Source organism: Arvicola amphibius, chromosome 8 (genome assembly GCF_903992535.2).
Source record: "Arvicola amphibius chromosome 8, mArvAmp1.2, whole genome shotgun sequence".
NCBI lineage: Eukaryota > Metazoa > Chordata > Mammalia > Rodentia > Cricetidae > Arvicola > Arvicola amphibius.
The window spans coordinates 94,723,067-94,741,447 of NC_052054.1; the positions used below are offsets into that span (position 1 = coordinate 94,723,067).

General features: G+C 38.8%; 1 protein-coding gene across 12 annotated transcripts in view; it reads right to left on the minus strand.

Moving 5' to 3' along the window:
* Pam (peptidylglycine alpha-amidating monooxygenase) overlaps nt 1-18,381 on the minus strand; it is a 289,362-nt gene that overhangs the window by 75,938 nt on the left and 195,043 nt on the right. For all 12 annotated transcript variants that reach the window (XM_042055489.1, XM_038338643.2, XM_042055490.1 and 9 more), the window contains exons 8-9: nt 2,217-2,265; nt 762-829 (exon numbers count right to left, since the gene is read on the minus strand). In XM_042055489.1, coding sequence (XP_041911423.1) covers nt 762-829; nt 2,217-2,265 — 117 coding nt within the window. The remainder of the gene's footprint in view (nt 1-761; nt 830-2,216; nt 2,266-18,381) is intronic.

Consider the following 18,381-nt stretch of genomic DNA (forward strand, 5'->3'; position numbering starts at 1 on the left):
TTACCTTTTTATTGAAATTTATTTTGCTGAAAAAAATTAAATTTGTTATGTTAGTGCAAAAAGAATTTTTAAAATAAATACCTACAATCACTAAATTGTAGTTCATATTTCCAATGGACTCATTCCATATACTTTTCCTTTTTTCCTTAGCAAATAATAAATATTAAATAAATATGCTTTTAAAATAGATTTTAAAAACAGTAATAGATAAACCATATTAAACATTAACTTTAAAAGATTCCCGTTTAAACAAACATAACACATTCAATGTGACATTTTCATTGGATCAATGATGCCATATATATTCTTATGCTATCTTGGAAGACTAGGTTGTTATTTCCATTTTGCAAATAGAGAGATTACTGTATTTAAATGCTAAGCCTGAGCTGTGCTGGGTTTTCTATCCTCTTGATTTTGAACCTTTCCATGTAATAGTTTATACCACTGTACCTTATGCAGTTAAAATTCTACATCTGAAGAATGAATAGCTTGTTTGTAAAATAATATTTAGTCTTTATACAACACATGACCAACCCAGGACCTTCATTCTTGGCATAATAAATAAATATTGGAAAACCAACAAATCACTGGCTTAGAGTAATTTTTAAAAATTCATTTAAAATCCAAGGATGCTAAAAAACTGGTTTATTTTTCAGATATATACATAAATATTGATCATTCTATAAGCTTATAGAACGTTATCGTGAATCTGCTCTTATAAATTAGTTGATGAGTTAATGTAAATGCTAAGCAGTCATTACCTTTCTCTCCTGGTGGTATCACAGTGTCAACAGACATCATAAGATACATGCCGGCAATCAAAGGCTGTCTAAAAAAAAAGAAAGAAAGAAAAAAAGAAAAGAAAGAAAGAAAAAAATGGCTTTTCTCCCAATTCTGTGATAAAGCCAAAATACCCACTTGGACAAATATGACTTGTTTATAAAATGTGATTCTCACGGAAATCAAAATGAAGCAGACGGGAAGAAGATATAGACCATATGATACCTTGTTTTCCCTTAAAAACTGCTTCACTTCTGTGACTGTATATGGGAAAGGTGGCTAACTTTACATGGAAACTTGTTTATGCTAAGGGTTCTGCTTTTTCAGTCAAACACCAAGGTCGGGATTGTTGAAAAAGGTTTCGTTGTTGTTGCAGATTTAACTAACATTGAAAACTAAACAGAGAAGAAAGCAGATTATTCTCCATAATCTGAGGTCTCCTTCCACCCTGGAAGGTCCTAAGAAAGAACTGAGTTCCCCTAAAATGATGGAATTCTCTTTACAAGCTACCAGTAATGTAACCAGATCAACCAGTCCTGAATTTCCAGTTAGCCCTACACACGTTGGGCTTGCCAGTCCCAAATCATGTCTCCTCGCTGTCTCCACTCTTTCTCCTTATGTTTCTCCCTCCCTTCCTCCCTCCTCCCTTTTCTCTTCCTCCCTCCCTCCCTCTCTTTCTTCTTTTCTTCCTGCCTTTCCTTTCCTCCTCTTCTGCTCATCCTATTTCTATCCCCCACAATTCAAACTTCTTTGGAGACCTTAACAGGGTTGTCATGATCCAAAGTTGTGATCCACATGTTCTTGTTTAATGCTCTCTCCCTGGAGTGTCAGCAATATAAGTGTAGTTGGCGTCATCTAACAAATATAGCCAGAGGGATGCTATTGCTAAGATTAGTTTATGAAATGACAAATGGCTCAAATCTCATCTTTCATACAAACCCTTTTATTATTATTTTTATTATTAGCTTATTTTTGGGGATGCATCCACATCAACTCTCTCCTGAATTTCTATTTAGCCCTACACATTTTGGACTAGTTAGTCCCTTAACGTGTCTCCTCACTGTCCCCATTCTCAATAATGTCCCCTGTTCTCAATATCCCTCTTCCTTTCTCTTTCTCCCTCCTTGTAATGTATTGTCATCTGACCTGTTTACATTCTGTAAAGAAGGAGGAAAAAAACTAAGGGAGAGCTCCAGTCAACTATGGGAGAGACTAGAGATGACTCTTCCATTGCTGAATCTAACACGGACTGACTGCCCCAAATGGCCTCTCACTGAAGCCTATGTGGCAGACACCTGCCCAGATACCTGACACTGAGAAAATAGATATTTATTGCTCTGATCCAGTAACTTCAGGTTAATTAATCTTCTGCCTCAGATGACTAAGACACTTCTATGTTCTTAAAGATCTTGTCTGGAAAACTTGCAGGCACTTACGGCACACGTGTGAGATGCAAAGACACACCAGAGCAGTCCTTGTGATTGTCTGAAAAGACACAAACACATGTTACATATGAGAACAGGTGGAAACAGACCTCAAAGCCATGTGTTTTCATGAACACTTAACACGGAGTATTTAAAACATAAAATCGCGTGACATTTGTTCTATGAAGTACTTCGCCGAGAACGTTCATACTCCTCAAGTCACAGATCTGCCAATGAGTCACAAGACTGAAGACAAACTGCCACCTCACTCCTGTTTTCTGCCCAGACAGAAGCCAAGGAGGCACGGAAGCAAATGGCTGCTGGGTTCTGCACCATCTTCATTGAAGAAATGTGAGAAAGCTGATGAATCTGATATCCCCAACTGCGTCAGGGTCCTCCCCTTCAGACTTCTCTGTCCTGACGCCCTCGAGCTTGAACTGCGAGCTGAAATAAATTCCATATGCCTTAACCCTTTTTCCTCAGAGGTTTTCATCACGCTGGGAGGAAAGGAAGCTAAAACACTGTCTCTTTATCTATTTACTGGCATGTTGTTTTCCAAAAACTATACACAGATATCTGTCTAGCCCTGTTAATCAATTTCTGGGAAGCACCGTTTTTTTTTTTTTTTTTTTTTTTTTTTTTGAAAAAATTTCAAGTGCTTTCCAAAGAATAAGAGCGTATACCACAGAATGAAGTCCTCCATGCCGGGAATAGAGTTACATTGAATCAAGTTGTTGACCAAAGAGGACCCCTGGAAACCTGAAAATAACCCAGGCCATTGCCAAGGCCATTGGTTACTCTCCACAAACTGTTAATAAGGTCCTCTTGCTGAATCCAATACATACACAACTCACTGGGGATGGAGAAGTCAAGCTGCTGTCCACCCAGACCCTCACTCCTACATTCTACTTAGTGTTCATGGTGCTGGAAAGTAGTCTACATGCCACAAAAAGAGGAAAGGAAACACTAACCCAGCTGCAAACCTTTTGATTTACAACAGTGACCCGCCTTCAAGATATGCTGGTGCAAAATGGTACAAAAGTTTTGGAATTAATTAAGCACTATACGATTGGACTTATGGCCCACTCCAAGAGATGGAAGCCATGCCCGACACGGCTCAGGTGGTTTAGAACCTGAGACTAGAGAGGGCATTGGCCTAGGGGAAAACCAAATACTATTGTTCTGGTAAAGGAATATAGCAAGAAAATGGCTCCTAACAAGCTTTTGTCATAGTCATGGGTCAGTGTCTTGCTCAGCCATCATCAGCTGCCTCCCTCCTGCAGTAGATGGGACTGAACACAGAGACCCACACGTGGACAGCATGCAGTGAGTGAGAGACTGTGGAACACTGAGTCCTCAGTGGGATGTCTCCATCAGATCCCTCCCTCAGGGTTCAGGTAACTCTAAAGAAGAGGAGGCAGAAAGATCATAAGAGCTAGAAGGGATGGATGACAGCAAGAAAACCAGACATTCTAGATACAACGGGGCTGACTCACACATGAATTGAGAGAGACTGTGGCATTACACAGGGTCCACATGAGTCTAAGCCAGTCTGGGCCTCAGAGTGGAGAGGGAAAATGGACACGAACCCACATCCCTAAATCAAAATTGATTAACTACAAAGGAAAATTTAACTTTTTCCATTGGTGCTTAATTGGATATACAAACCACACTCTTAAGTGTGTGCATGGCGCAGGCTCCAGGTACAGAAGTTGATGGCCAACACAAAATGAATAAAATGGTATGGTATTTCTGAAGGTTTTTTTGGGGGGTGGGGTGGGGTTCACAATGGTTCAAGCATTTCCTTCCTTCTTTCCTTCCTTCTTTCCTTCCTTCTTTCCTTCCTTCCTTCCTTCCTTCCTTCCTTCTTTCTTTCTTTCTTTCTTTCTTTCTTTCTTTCTTTCTTTCTTTCTTTCTTTCTTTCTTTCTTTCTTTCTATTTTTACCTTTGTGTATATTATATAGCTTCCAGTTTATGTTTATATGGGATATCTGTGTGTGTGAATGTGTTAGTCTCAGTTTACACATGTGTCTTGTGCGGTTTTTTTTGGCTTTTTTTTTTTATCCCTGTTCATTTGTTTGTTTGTTTTTTCTTTTTTTCATATCCAAGTTTGTTTTTATTTTATTTTACCAATGAGAGAGAGAGAGAGAGAGAGAGAGAGAGAGAGAGAGAGAGAGAGAGAGGCTTAGTGTACATGAGGTAAGAGGATCTTGGAGAGAAGGGAGAGGAAGAAGTAATCTGGATATAGTGTATGAAAAATTCTATTTTCAATTAAAAAAGAGTGAGAGTTTAAAGAGAGGTTAAAGAATCAGGAGGAGCCGGGCGGTGGTGGCACACTCCTTTAATCCCAGCACTCGGGAGGTAGAAGGAAGCAGAGTTCCGTGAGTTTGAGGCCAGCCTGGTCTACAGCGTGAGTTCCAGGACAAGGTCTATAACTACAGAGAAACCCTGCCTTGAAAAACTACAAAAGCAAAGAAACAAACAAACAAAAGGATGAGGAGGAAAATAACAATACTGAATAATGAATACACACATATTTTAAGCTTTGCCCATGTTATTAAAAATATAAATTATAAATGAGTATAATTCCTTCATTTATTTTATACTGACTTTTCAGAACAGACTTTCTTGTATGAACTACATGCAACTTAATAAATATACCTAGTCAGTACTACTTTTGAAATGGTTAGTTGATGATCTCATCGAGAAACATGCGAATATCCACGGTGATTGACAGAGAACAGTTAAAGAAGACCTTCCGTCACATCAGCCGAACTCAGAACTCTAGGGACTCACCTAATTAGCTTAGATAATTGCAGGAAGCATTTTTTCACGTGCATGGAAATTCTACTGCACTTAAAGGTTATTTTAAGAAATGACAATCATCTTCATTCAATTAATACCGAGCAAGGAGTACAACTCAGTCCTGGGCTGCAGCTAGCTGTCAGCGAAGGGAAGTGTTCACTCTTTTCCTGTTCTCCAATAGACACAATGGAGAAGAGGCACAGAAAAAACCAAACACCAACTGGCTATAAAATGCACTTGATAAGACAATGTGAGATTGGTCCATAGAACAGTACCAAGAACTGAATGAAATGGCATAACCGTAGATCTGTAGAGAAACATTACAGGAAGAAAGAGGTCAAAAGATGCTAGAAAGACTGGGTATGCTAGCGGGACATGCCAGCATCAGGCCAGTGTCAAAAACTCCCAGTATACACAGGCTGTCGGGTGACAGTAAGGACTGATGTTCAGGGTTCACAGGGTGTGTATAGCAGGCTCAGAGTCTTGGTTTTATACTACGCTCAAGGAAGCCGTGCAGTTAAGTGACAGGGGCATGTAAAGTGTCCCCAGAGCAAGTACCTAGCACTTAGGCATTATCACTAACTACTGAGTGTCAAGTCTAACAGTTGTCGATGGTTGTTGGGTTAGTTGTTTTGTGGCACTGGCTATGGAACCAAGGGTCTTGCATGTAGTAGGCATGTAGTCTGTCAACGAGCAACACTGAGCAACACCCCTTCCCCAGTAGTTTTCATTTTAATTACACCATATGAAGGAACAGTTTTCCCTCCATTTCAATGTAAGTGCAAGCGACAAGTACAATATACATTCTGATCTGTCTTCCGTACTTTCATTACATTGTGTCTGAAATAGTTAAGGAAACCATCATTTGATTTCTATTACAAAAAACTGGTCATCTTTATCATGACTTTAAAAATTTTAATGTTGAAAATCAAATAGACATTTAAGAACTAAAAATAATTATTTGAACAAAATTCTAAACGTTGTTTCAAAGCAAAACCTTTTTAGCTTTGAAAGCTAAAATTGCAACCAAATAAGAGTATCACGAATGTTACTCATAGCATCTTGCCAAGTGTAATAAAATGGCATATATTCTCATTAAAGTGTGTATTAGAACTGTCCAAATTTAGTAGCTTTTCTGGAAGCACATCAATAGGAGCAAATTTGAAGGATATTTATAATCCTCTTATCATAGTTTTTTTCCAAATTAAATGTCTTATATTTCTGAACATTAAAATGTATTGTTATTATATGCATATGATGGCTATGCGGGGTGAGGTGCATTTGAACCACACTAGCCAGGTAGACGTCAGGACAATTTTGTGCAGTTAGAGCTTTTCTTTGTGGGCTCTAGGAGTCAAAGTCATGTCTTCCAAGTGTGCGTAACTAGCATTTATCACCTCCTGACCTAACCTGCCAACTCCTGTGTTTTTATTTCTGCTTTTATCTACAAATACGATAATTATGACTATAATGATAACTATAAATATCCTGTAAAAATCAAAGGTATTATCTAGTAGTTATAAAATAGCACCAAATAAAATAGTGTGAGAAATAACATCCTGGAGAAAACCACATGCATCTTGAGCACTTCTGCCCTGCAGTGACTTACAGAGAAGCCCCTGAGTTAGTGAATCTGAGTTTTGTCTTGAAGAACGTACATCGTGCATGGAATGAGGTTGTTGCATAGGTCCAGGGTAAAACCCTTGCCTGTTTCACAAAAAAGTCCCAGAAAGCTGAACATATAAAAGGAAAATTATCAAAGTGAAGCACTTCAAAACTATAGTGTATACTTGCTGAACGATAACAAAAATAATATGGTCCTATTCAGTTGGTCCTGCCAAAGAATTTTTTTCCTCATTTTTTTATTAAAAATTTCCATCTCCTCCCCTCTTCCTCCCCCTTCCCTCCCCTCCCCTCCACCCATACCCTCACTCCCTCCCTCTCCAGGCCAAAGAGCCATCAGGGTTCCCTTCACTATGTTAAGTCCTAGGTCCTCCCAACTCCCCCTATGTCCAGGAAGGTGAGCAACCAAACTGACAAGGCTCACACAGAGCCCATCCATATTTAAAATGTGTGCATACATCATAGTCTTTATTTTATGGGTCATCCTTTAGGGTATCTATCATTTAAAAAAAAACTGTGGTTTGGCTTAGTAGAATCACAAATGTGGATCTTTACATGTTGCACTTTTTTAATAAATGTATGCATTCTAGACATGAAAGTAAAAAGGGACTGTGAGGGAAGGGGAAGAACCGGAATGAAGGGGAAGGGGGATCAACACAGTAATGGAAAGAAAGCGAAAATATGCACATTTTCTCTCATATGCAGAATCTCTCATACACAGAATTAACACACACACAAACACGCACACACATAAACACATTTCATACACAGAAGAGGACTCACCTGGGAGGAACAAGAGGACCAGGGATGAGGGAGAAAAAGTTTGGAGAGGTGGCAGGAAAAAGAATATGTAAGAAGTATAAGGATATATGTATGTGAAAGCATCAATGAGACACCCATTATTTTATATGCTAGCCTAAAACATTATAAAAACTGATGAAAAAGAATGACACTGATTTTGTTTTATGTGATGGACGAATATCTAGCCTAACAATTTTTGTAGTTGGACAAAATTCTAAATGCTGTTTCAACTCAAATACTTCTAAAGCATATTTACATATATTTTAGGCAGTGCTGATGTGTATTGCTATTTGCATATTATTGCAAAATGGAATTTTATTACTAGGAGCGATCCTGACCCCTACAAGTATATTTTTCTGCATCTTGACCTAACGCCCCATGTGCTTGCGTATTCACATAGTGAGTTCCTAGTGAGAGCCACCTAAACCTCATCAATCAGGGAAGAGGGGCATGCTCCAGACACATACCAGGTCCTGTGGAAGATGGCAGCTTTCATTTCAGCCGAAGTGTTTAGGGTAATGAACATGACCTTTCAACTCAACATAGCCCTTGTCCCAGTAATTCATTACTATTTTCATAACCTCTATCCTGATCTTCCGGTAAGCTCTTAAGTCAGATAGTTTTCCATATTTCACTGATGCCATGCAACATGCCTTGATGTTGACTTCCCTTCGGTTGTAACTCACAAGGCTTGGACCACCAGGCCACAGGATAATTAACCTACACAAAAATGAATTCTTTTCATTTCACTCAGCTATAGGTGACATCGGCCTCTGTCGTGAAAACCATTATTAGAGAGGAAAGTACTTTTAAAAAGCTTACTGTAACTAAGCAACACGACGACCGCTAATGTTTTGCTGAATAAAAGAGGAAGAAACTGAAGTCAGGATTGAAGGAGTTAAAACATGCATAGAAAAGGAATTGAGAAGATCGAAATCGCATACTGGCTGAACACTGTGTCCGACAGCTGACAGCTACATTCTGAGACCAGAACACAAGAATACAGAAGGAAGAAGGCATAGATGGAAAAGTTAACTGAGGACAAAAAGAAAATAAAACCCAGCGCTTTAAAGGGGAGGGAGCAGAAGGAAGTATCGAACTAGAATGCTCTGGAATATTGCAGCACTGAGTTTGTGTCACTGAGAGGAAGAGGAAGGCAGCTGCTTCTTTGACACATAAATGCTGTGCATTCCCACACAACAGTTCTGCTGCAGAGAGGGTCTGGGCTTGGCCTGTTCCACTCAGACCGCTCTCCAGGCAAGATTAGAACTTTAAAAATGACACGAGTTTTCAGAGTCCTCTCATCCAATACAGGTGTGATCTGGAAGATTAATTCGTGGTAGATTATTTTTAATGAACAATATTTTTATTTCAAAAAATTTCTAGTGCATAGATGAGATGAGTAAAGGAGTTTGGCTTTAGATTTAGAGCTCAGGGTTAAATTTAGTAATTGTTTTACTTTTTAAAATTTATTATTTTGTATGTACAAATGTTTATCTGTATACTACATGCATGCCTGATACTCAAGGAGGCCAGAAGAGGGCATCAGATCCACTGGAAGGGAAGTCATAGATGACTGAGATCTGCCCTGTTGGTGCTGGGAATTCAACCCCTGTAACTCCCTGTTCCAGGGACCCAAAGGCCCGTCTCTTACTGTCACAGGTTCCTGCATGCAGATGGTGTATGTACACACACCCAAGAACACACATGAATAGGCCCAATGAATAAATCATAAATACATTTTTTAATTACACTTGAAAATTTGTTGTTAAAGATATGGAATAAGGATGTTCTCAGGAAAGCTTTAACTAGGCAGAAACTAGGTCATCAGTGAAGTAAAGAAATTTTAGTAAGATAAATGCCATGATCCATTAAAAATGAAACTCCTGGATTCGAAGCTATGAGACTGTGAAGAATGTCAATATGCTGTTTCAAGATCGTTGAGTTTTATTAATAAAAATGCTCCTCTTGACTAGATCTGGGGCCAACTGTGTTTTGGGATCTGGACTATGAGTCAGTTCAATAAGACCCTATATTTGCATAATGTATTGAGACCATTTTGCTTGTGCTTAGTCAATAGTCTTGAAGGTTATTCTGTTGAGGTAGTTTCATGTATTCTTCCTCTCTCTCTATTCTCTCGCACTCGCTAAGATGCATAGTGATTAACACCTGATCTGAAATGTGTTTCATATATACAGGGAATTAAATACAAGGCATCCATGGTAAAAGAATATTTCATGGATGCTGTTCTTTTGCACCGAGGGAACCAGTGAGACCTAATGGATTTCAAACTATAGAGAGAAGAGTTCATTTACTAGATAGCAGATGACATTAAGGATAGCTCATTATATCATTATATTCCATTTTAAATGTTATATGCACATATAAAAAGCTTTAGTAATAGTGAATGTAGTGGAAATGTTGAAATATAATTTTGAAAAGGACACATGCAACAATCAAGTTTAATAATGCACAGGACATCACTACAGGGCTAATGAGTAAGCCACCACTCCTAATACGTGGACACACAATGGAAGAATGAGTAGTTTCAGAGCCCAGAGGTGGCTCAAAATCGGTGTTCTATCTGAATCAAATCTTGATCATGATGAAAGCCGGGCGACCGCTTCATAAGGCTCCCAGCTTGCTTTTTATGAGAAATCACTCTCTTCTGTCTAGCCCGAGATGGATAACCACAGCAGGGTATTTTATCAACTATATAGACTCATAGAATTCAGCATTGAAAGAGACCCTAGAGATGATGGATTTCAACTCTTGCCTTTTTTTATGTACAGGGGAACAAGAGGATTCAGAGAGTGAATGTTGTTCAAGGAATTCATGTACCTGGCGAAAAACTTGGGTATCACATCTAATTCTCCAATGTTAGTGTTTAATAAACCTATTTCCAACAGAGAGTTCTCTTTCTTAGAGATTTCAAAGGCATTTTCTTTATGAAGTATTCCAAAGCAAAGATAACGGACCCCAGTTAGAATGGATAAAGAGCCAGTAGTACTTAAAGGCATCCACTTAAGCAGGAAGCTGGATCTTAATGGGAAGTGAACGCATGGGATATGAGGTTATCCATCCCAAACTATTTAGCTTGCTTTTCTAATAATAGCTTGTAATTTCTGCTTGGATCCCTAGCTGAGCAGTAAAGTAAGCATGTAGAATAATGTATGACAACAGCCCATTCCATCTCAGGTTCTTAGACGTCTGCTGGCCTCTCCTAGTTTTCCCTCTAGAGATAGCCCTCCTTCCATGAGCTCATCTCGTCCTGGTTGTTTCCTGCTTCAATAAAAGAATAGGTCAACCAAAGACCCTTAGGGAGCCAGGGTATTGTTATAAACTATATCCCACTAATTAGAAAGTCCTCCAGAAAGGCAGGAGAACAGATTTCAATTCCCTATATTCTCTCAGGAAGGGAAGGGAAGGGAAGTAAGGAAGCATATCCATCTTTTAGTCTCCTAAGTCAGTTTGGATAATGGATACTTTCCTTATACAGCAATGGAAAAACAAGGCTAGGACCATTAACGAATGTTAGAAATACAAAGAGGTGACATCTCTAACAACAGGACTTGTGTCAGCAGCCTAATAATTCCAAATGCTATCATGGCTATTCTCCTTTCTTCCCTCCCTCCCATCCTCCCCAAATGTTCTTAATATAATCAACACTACTTTCCTGTATCGAACATACAAACAAAAATGAATTAAAGTTGTTACAACAAGTGTAAATAACAATACATAAACATTAAAATTTTTTGTGTTGTCTTGGTCTGTATCTTATAGCTCTTTGTTCTAAATTACTGATGTTGAAATAATTGGACAGGTGATGTTTTCCTGAGACAAAAATCATAGCTCCCAAGGTGATCAGAAAGAGAAGATCATTCAGGAATTAATTTCTGAAGTCAGGAAACATTTCATAAGTTAGAATTCCTCTGAAAATCCCTTTGGGAAATGTGTTTCTTAACACACCCAGCCTATAGTTAACTTCGCATTGGAACAGAGTGTTACCAATAGGGCCATTTTTTAAAGGTATTTTTGTCCCGCTACATTGTAGCAGTCTATTATAGAAGTTATTTCTGTGCAGTTCTGCTGCAGAGCCCTGGCACAGACATGAGAGGCTAACAGGAGGGAAAACGACTGTGAATGCAGAAGATCAGTCCCTTTGCTTACTCAGGGGAAAGGCATCTGAAAGAACCCTGGTTTTACAATAGAACAAAACAAGAAAAACAAACAAACAAAAAACAAAAACAAAACAAAACAACCAAACAAAAAAGCACTCTTAATACTGAACAGGAGACAAAGGTAACCTGAGTTATCAAATTTCTCCTGGAAAATTTCTGGATCCTTGAAAGCCCACTCTGAGTACTCCCTCCCTCGACCCCTTCACAAGGCACATTATGATGCCTTTGGTTGTCAAGGCATATGTGTGTCTGCTAAGCGAAACGTGACAGAAATACTGGCGCTGTTACAATGTGGTTCCAGCTATGCAGAGGGTTCCTGAGGCCACTGAGAGCAGGCTTAGCAGACAAGTTTCAGTACTAAATAAATGAAAGCTATGAACTTCAAAAAGGAATTCCCTTTGAAGTTGTCACTGCAGTGACTTAGCCTCTTTTGATTTTGTATTCACTGCTATGGGAATAGAAATTATTAGCTTCCATTTGCCTCGTGGCAAGGAAGAGAAAACGTACTTATCCAGCATTGAAGAAGACAACTTTTAGAGATGATGGCTTGTGTGTTCCCAAAAGAGATCAAATGGAAGGCATGAAAGCTCACCACCCTACTCTTCCAAAGGCAGTGATTGGAGGGTGTTTGGGTATAACTACAGTCAAAGATCCTTCACTGTTATCACTTTTTAGGACTGCAAATAAGAAATGAAATCATAGCAAAAATATCAATTTGAATTTCTTTTTTCCTCTTGGAATTATGAGCCATCCATCTACAGAAATAAAATTGGAATGACATTGTACCAATGCTAAATAAATTCAATTTTAAAATGTCATGAAAATTTAAATGTCCAATTTTATAAACTCTTCGTTGAACTATAATACAAATAAACACACAAATCAGATGGTACATATGCAGGAGTTACACACACACACACACAGACTCACACAGAAACATATGCACACGTGTACACATATTGCATTGTCAGCACTTGAATCAAAACAGAAAAATCCTGTTTTTGTTCCCTTCCTGGGCATTAGAGTTTAAATTTCTCTTTTGAACAAATACCACATTTAAACATTTATTTGTACTGTAGATATCCTGGACATCTTCACAGCCAACTTGTTCTCAAGATTCAGTGGTTTTTGTCGGACAGTGTTGATTCTGGGTTATATTTTTTTCCTTTCCCTTCCAGGCCCTCCCGAATGTCATATCAATCACTTTCCTCTTCCTTATTGCTATTTTATGATGTGTCATATATTCATGTTTTAAATGGCATTATGAGTTTCTTTTGGAACTTTCCCAATTATTATTTATCGTTTCCACTGAGACCAGAAAGCATGAGGCAAAGGCTATAGGAGGAAGCAGGCAGATGGACCTGGATCAAATAGGTCATAGAAGCAAAAGTGACTTGAAGGGATAGCATCAAGAAAATCCTTTTACATAAGATTTTAAATATAAAACTGAAAGGATACTTATCACACCAAATGCTCCATTTCCAATTTTTGAATCATCTTAAGGGCATCTTTGGTAGCATATAAAAAGTTTATCTTTCCTGCCCTTTGCAATTTTTTACTATTTCAGGTAACCATGAGTTCTTTCACCTTTGTTAGGAATCTACATGGTTAGGAATGACAAACGTGTCTTGAAAATAGGAAATTTTCTATTTCCAAAAGCCACAATATAACTTCAAAAACTAAAAGATCAGAACAGAATTCCTGGTGATATTTTTAGAACTATGAATAACTGAACTTGAAGACTGATTAATAACAATTAACAGAGTTACAAATGGAAGAACACAGCAGCCTCCTCTCTCACATGGCTCCCTATCTCTCAATAAGCTCTCCCTATATTCATAGTTAAGCTTCAGAAGAGGGAGAAATCTGCATGGATAGAAACAGCCAGAAGGGTGTGTTAGGAGGAAGGATTAGGTTTATCTTCAGATGGGAAATGGAGTAGAGGAGCCCTGTGCTTCTCCCGAATGACTTCCTTCCGTCTAAGAAAGCTGAGGATGTGGGCAAGGAAACAGAACAGAGTGTGATGCATCAGAAGTTTGCCAGAGCCTGCGTGCTCAGTGGAAAGAACACCACGGTCACCACGGCAAGGTCTGTGTGAATCAGGGGTCTTGAAACTGAAGCGTATCCTCTAATTTTACATGAGACATTCCATGGGTAAGGTTTTCTCTTCCTGGTGGCTTTCCGAAGAGTCACTAGGAAGAGCTGAAACAAAATGCCATTCCCTAGCAATTTAAATGGATCAATTAGGTGATTGGTATTATTTCCAAGTTTTGATCTTTTTGACAAAGGGAATTTCGGGGCTAGTGAAATGGTTCAGTAGGTAATGGTTCCTGCTACCAAGCCTAAAGACCCAGCTTCAATCTCTGGACCCCACATGCAGAGAACCAACCCCTGTAAGATGCCTTCTGACCACCATATGCATGCTGCAGCATGTCACACTAAATAAATGCAAGCAATAAGTGACTAAAGGCAATATGATTAAGAAAAATGGAATTAATAATTACAAATATGTCCAAATGGTTGAGATAGGATAAATGAAGGCAAAGCATAGGCATTCTGAAAACAAGCAAAACTACACATAATTCAAAAGCTTGAAAAACTAAAGTGCATTAAGAAAGCCTCTCCCTGCCCCTAAGAAAAAAAATCACTTCAACACTGTACTGTTCAATGCCAAAGTGCTTTTTCTTAAAATCCATGTATTACATTCAAAATGCAGTCTTTGAGACAGTCAGTGGTATTGCAGTGTTTTATATAACTAAATGAATAAAAACATAATTACATGAATAAAAACCTTAGTATGGCCATTAAATATATGTATTGAAAATAAACAGTTATTCAATGGAACGAATGAGATGAAACAGGACCATTTAGTCTTTCATAATGAAGATGATTAACAAAGTTGAAATGCAGGGAGGTAGTGAATCATGCAGCTCACATTTTTAAGGAGACACTGGCAAGAAAAAAATGCTGAGGGATAATAGGCTTCTTTTTGTTCATTTCAGAGGTACTGAATACTCCTAAATCATTCATAGGGCTCATATCAAGCCACTTGTGTTCAGAGAAGGCAACAGAAAAATAGGGAAGAACATTTGATCTCGAGTCTTCTGAAACCAGTGGGATTATCAAACAATCTGATGGAGGAAGGACCCGAAGGATAAGGGAAACTGACTCCCCCACAATCAGAAAGACAAGGCACAAACGAAGTGAACTCAACTATCCTGATCTTTCCACATATTCCACGTTGCTCATGAACCCAGGTCTCTAGGTAACTGCAGCCTGAAGGGCTGTTCTCAACGCTGCCTGTTACAGCACTTGCCTTACATAGGTAGGCCATGCACTTTGGCACACATGCAAATGAGAAATACAACACAAATTCAATTCTTCCAGTTTCAACAGCGTGAACAAGCAGCTATAATACCCTGGGCCAAACATAACCTTTCTGCACATTGATGTTCATTTCTGAGAGGTGGAAGGGCTGGGCTAGGTAATTCCTCCATTCCGTGGCCTTTCCCCAGTCTTCGATTTAAAAAAATCAAGTGCTTTACAAATGAATTAGGAGACAAATGCACAGAGTCTACTGGCTAAACTGCTTTCTTTTCTGAAGAGACGCAAATTTCTGCTTTTACACATCATTCTCAAACCATCTCTAAAGACTTGAGTCTTTCAGCGGGTAGAATGCTCTCTTCTGGACCACCATTTTTTTCTTAGAGTTCACTTCCTCGTTCCTTTCCCATCTAGTCTGCCACTCGTTTATTTCACTTAAAAATTTTAAAACGTCCCCAAAATGGAGGGTTATAACTTATTTTGGTCAGTTCGTGAAAAGGCTTGCCTTGGGGCTAGAGAGATGGCTTGGTGTTTTAGAGTGCTTGGTGCTCTTCTTCCATAGGACCCGGGGTTCGGTGCCCAGCACCCACACAGGGGACCCTCAACTGCTTGTCACTACAGGTCTAAGGGAACCACTGCTCTCTTCTGAACTCAATAGTTATGCACTCAGTGCAAATACATACAAGTTGGCACTCACACTTACACACAAAGGAATAACAAATAAACCTTCCAAATGTTTGACTCGATTAGGTGTGAAGCAGGTGTGCATCCATACACGGTTGTAAAATGAGGAGGGCGATCTCTGCGAATGTCACATGGCTTCTCTCATAGTAGTCTCAAACCCAGTGTTCAGATTTTAGGTAAATGCTGAGACTAAAAAGAAATTAACTTTCAAATTTCTAAGGAAAGTGAGAAAGAACCAGATAGTAATTAAATGCATTTTCTTCTTTCAAAGTTCCTCTTTTCTTAAGAGAATTCAGATTTAATTAAACATATTTTGGTAAATGAAAATTATTCTGCTCATGTCCCAAACCCAAGAGACTGATACGACACACCTGTAGTATAAGAAAAAAAGAACTGACTTCAATCCTTACGAGTAATATTTGAGTGCTTGTCAAAGTTTAGTTTGCAAACAAAGCAACTGGGAAGTGTGTTAAAATGTCATTTTTTGGATCTAGTGGTATGCTGATAATCTATAAGCTTTATGGCAAAAATATGTACATGTGCGATTATATATTTACTGTAGGTTTATTCACAAAATATGTAGCGTACAATTTATAAAACTGATAAAATATACAATATACTTTATTATAAATTCCATATGAACAGTTGGGCTTCACCAATTCTGTCACTGGGTTTAGAAAAACAATTTTGTAACTTACTTGTGGCTGTAGATGTGCAATGTGTAGTTACAGTGAGAATATCTACAGATTTTTGTTTTGTTTATTGAGGCAATAAAGATATACATTGGAACTGCATTTGGTCTTTAACCACAGCGAAATCTTTGCTGTCCCTGGAAATGGGGGTATTATAATTATAGTTCTTATTTATTTTAATCATTGACCATAATCTGCATGGGCATGATTTTCCAGTATTGTACTTGCTCTAAGCAAAAAGCAAAAGAAACAAATAAATGAACAAAAAAAATCCAGTATTATACAAGATTGACATGAAGGATTCCTGAGTCTCTTTCTGTGGTGTAAATGTTTACAGCACGGCTGATTTCCTATCACCAACACAACCACATTGAACACAGAGTCAGAAAGAAATGAGCAACATTGCATTGGTTTGAGCGTCTCTAGCACACAGAAACAACACGTGTAAAAGTGTTGCACTAATAGTAAAATAACAATAAGGTGATAAATTATCAGTACTTACTGCTTCTTTTTACAATAATGATGGCTGCATATTTAACAACCAGAGTATTACCTGTTGGCTTTTGTAAACATACAAGACAGCACCAGGGCACCACAGCCCATGCCTGACTGCGCATAGCATCCAGTATGTCTAGTGTGCTGCAGAGAGTTCTATTTTCAACAAAGGAGGGTTATGTAAAGAGTCCTCGGATTAGATTCTCTTAGAGTTTGATGATGCACTTTTGAGGTGAATCTATTAGGATCTTGCAATTCACTCTAATTCTTTTAATGAGACATTACAGTGGTTCGTTTAAAAAAAACATAAAAATGTAGTATTAAAATACGGAGTGTAGATAAGGAAATGAGTTTGCTTATTCATTGTGGATTGTAAAGTGTAAAACGTGATTTGTTGGGTAATTTGGTGGAATCTCTTAACGTTCAAACACTCGGCGATTCAAAGTAGCATTTTTAGATATCTGCCCCAAAATATTTGCTAACACTATCCACTGCAGGGAAAAAAAACCTTATCCAACTCTAACAGAGGCAAGAATTTCACACATCTGCATAACAGAATGGGCTTTAAGCTGCACTGCCAAAGATTTCCTTTCTCCTCCTCTCCTCTCTCCTCCTATCCCTTCCATCACGTGTGAGAGTGTATGCATGCGTGAGTGTGTGTGTATATGTGTGTGAGTGTGTGTGTGTGCGCGGGTGCTGGCTCAGCATGTCAGTGGAGGTGAAAGGGTAATCTGTAGGAGTCGCTTTTCTCCTCCGACCTCGTGGGTCTGGGGGATTGAACTCACCTGCTACATGATGTTTACCAACCCCCAGAGGAGATTTTTAAATAAGAAATCAAAAATGATCTAAAAGGACTCAGCTTAAATACTAGGGTCGTGGCAGCACACACTTTGCAGAGGAATGAGTAAAAACCAGCTTGGTGTATACTGCAGGAAAGCATGTATAGGTGGAAGCTGCTTTGAGAGACGGAGGGGAGACAGCGGAGGAAGCAATGGTGAGCAATCTTTGATTCGGTTTCCCACCAGCTTGGCACTCACACATCAGAGAGTTGGGAGCACTCACACACATTCAAGTGAAGCGTCCTCTTTATGCTGGAATGCAATCATTTTAAGTGCAGCTTCCCTGCCACTGATCTCTGCTCTATCTGGTTCAAAAATGCATTAGCAAGGTTTTTTTTTTTTTTTCCTGGGCTCACAATTTCAAAGCTTTCCCCCAATTCCCCTGTGGCCGCAGCCTTGTAACAGCCAGAGAAGGCTGGATCCAGCGGAATGACAATTCCTCTGAAATCCTGTTTCACGTCAGGCTGCCGTGCCTACCACCCTTCCATGCTTGCTCTGCTCCTCAGTGTGGGAGAACAGCATCCTCTTGGATGTATTTGCATTGTGGGTTTGTTGATCCTATGTTTAGGAACATGCAACTGTCTGAAATAAAGAGAAGGAGGAAGCACACCTACATGGATTATTGGAAGGCTAGAACAAGGCTGGAGAGCAAGAAGACGTCCGGACATTCTTGTTGTCATGATATTACACAAACAAATCCCTGCAAAGTTCCAAATCAGTTACCTGTGCATTC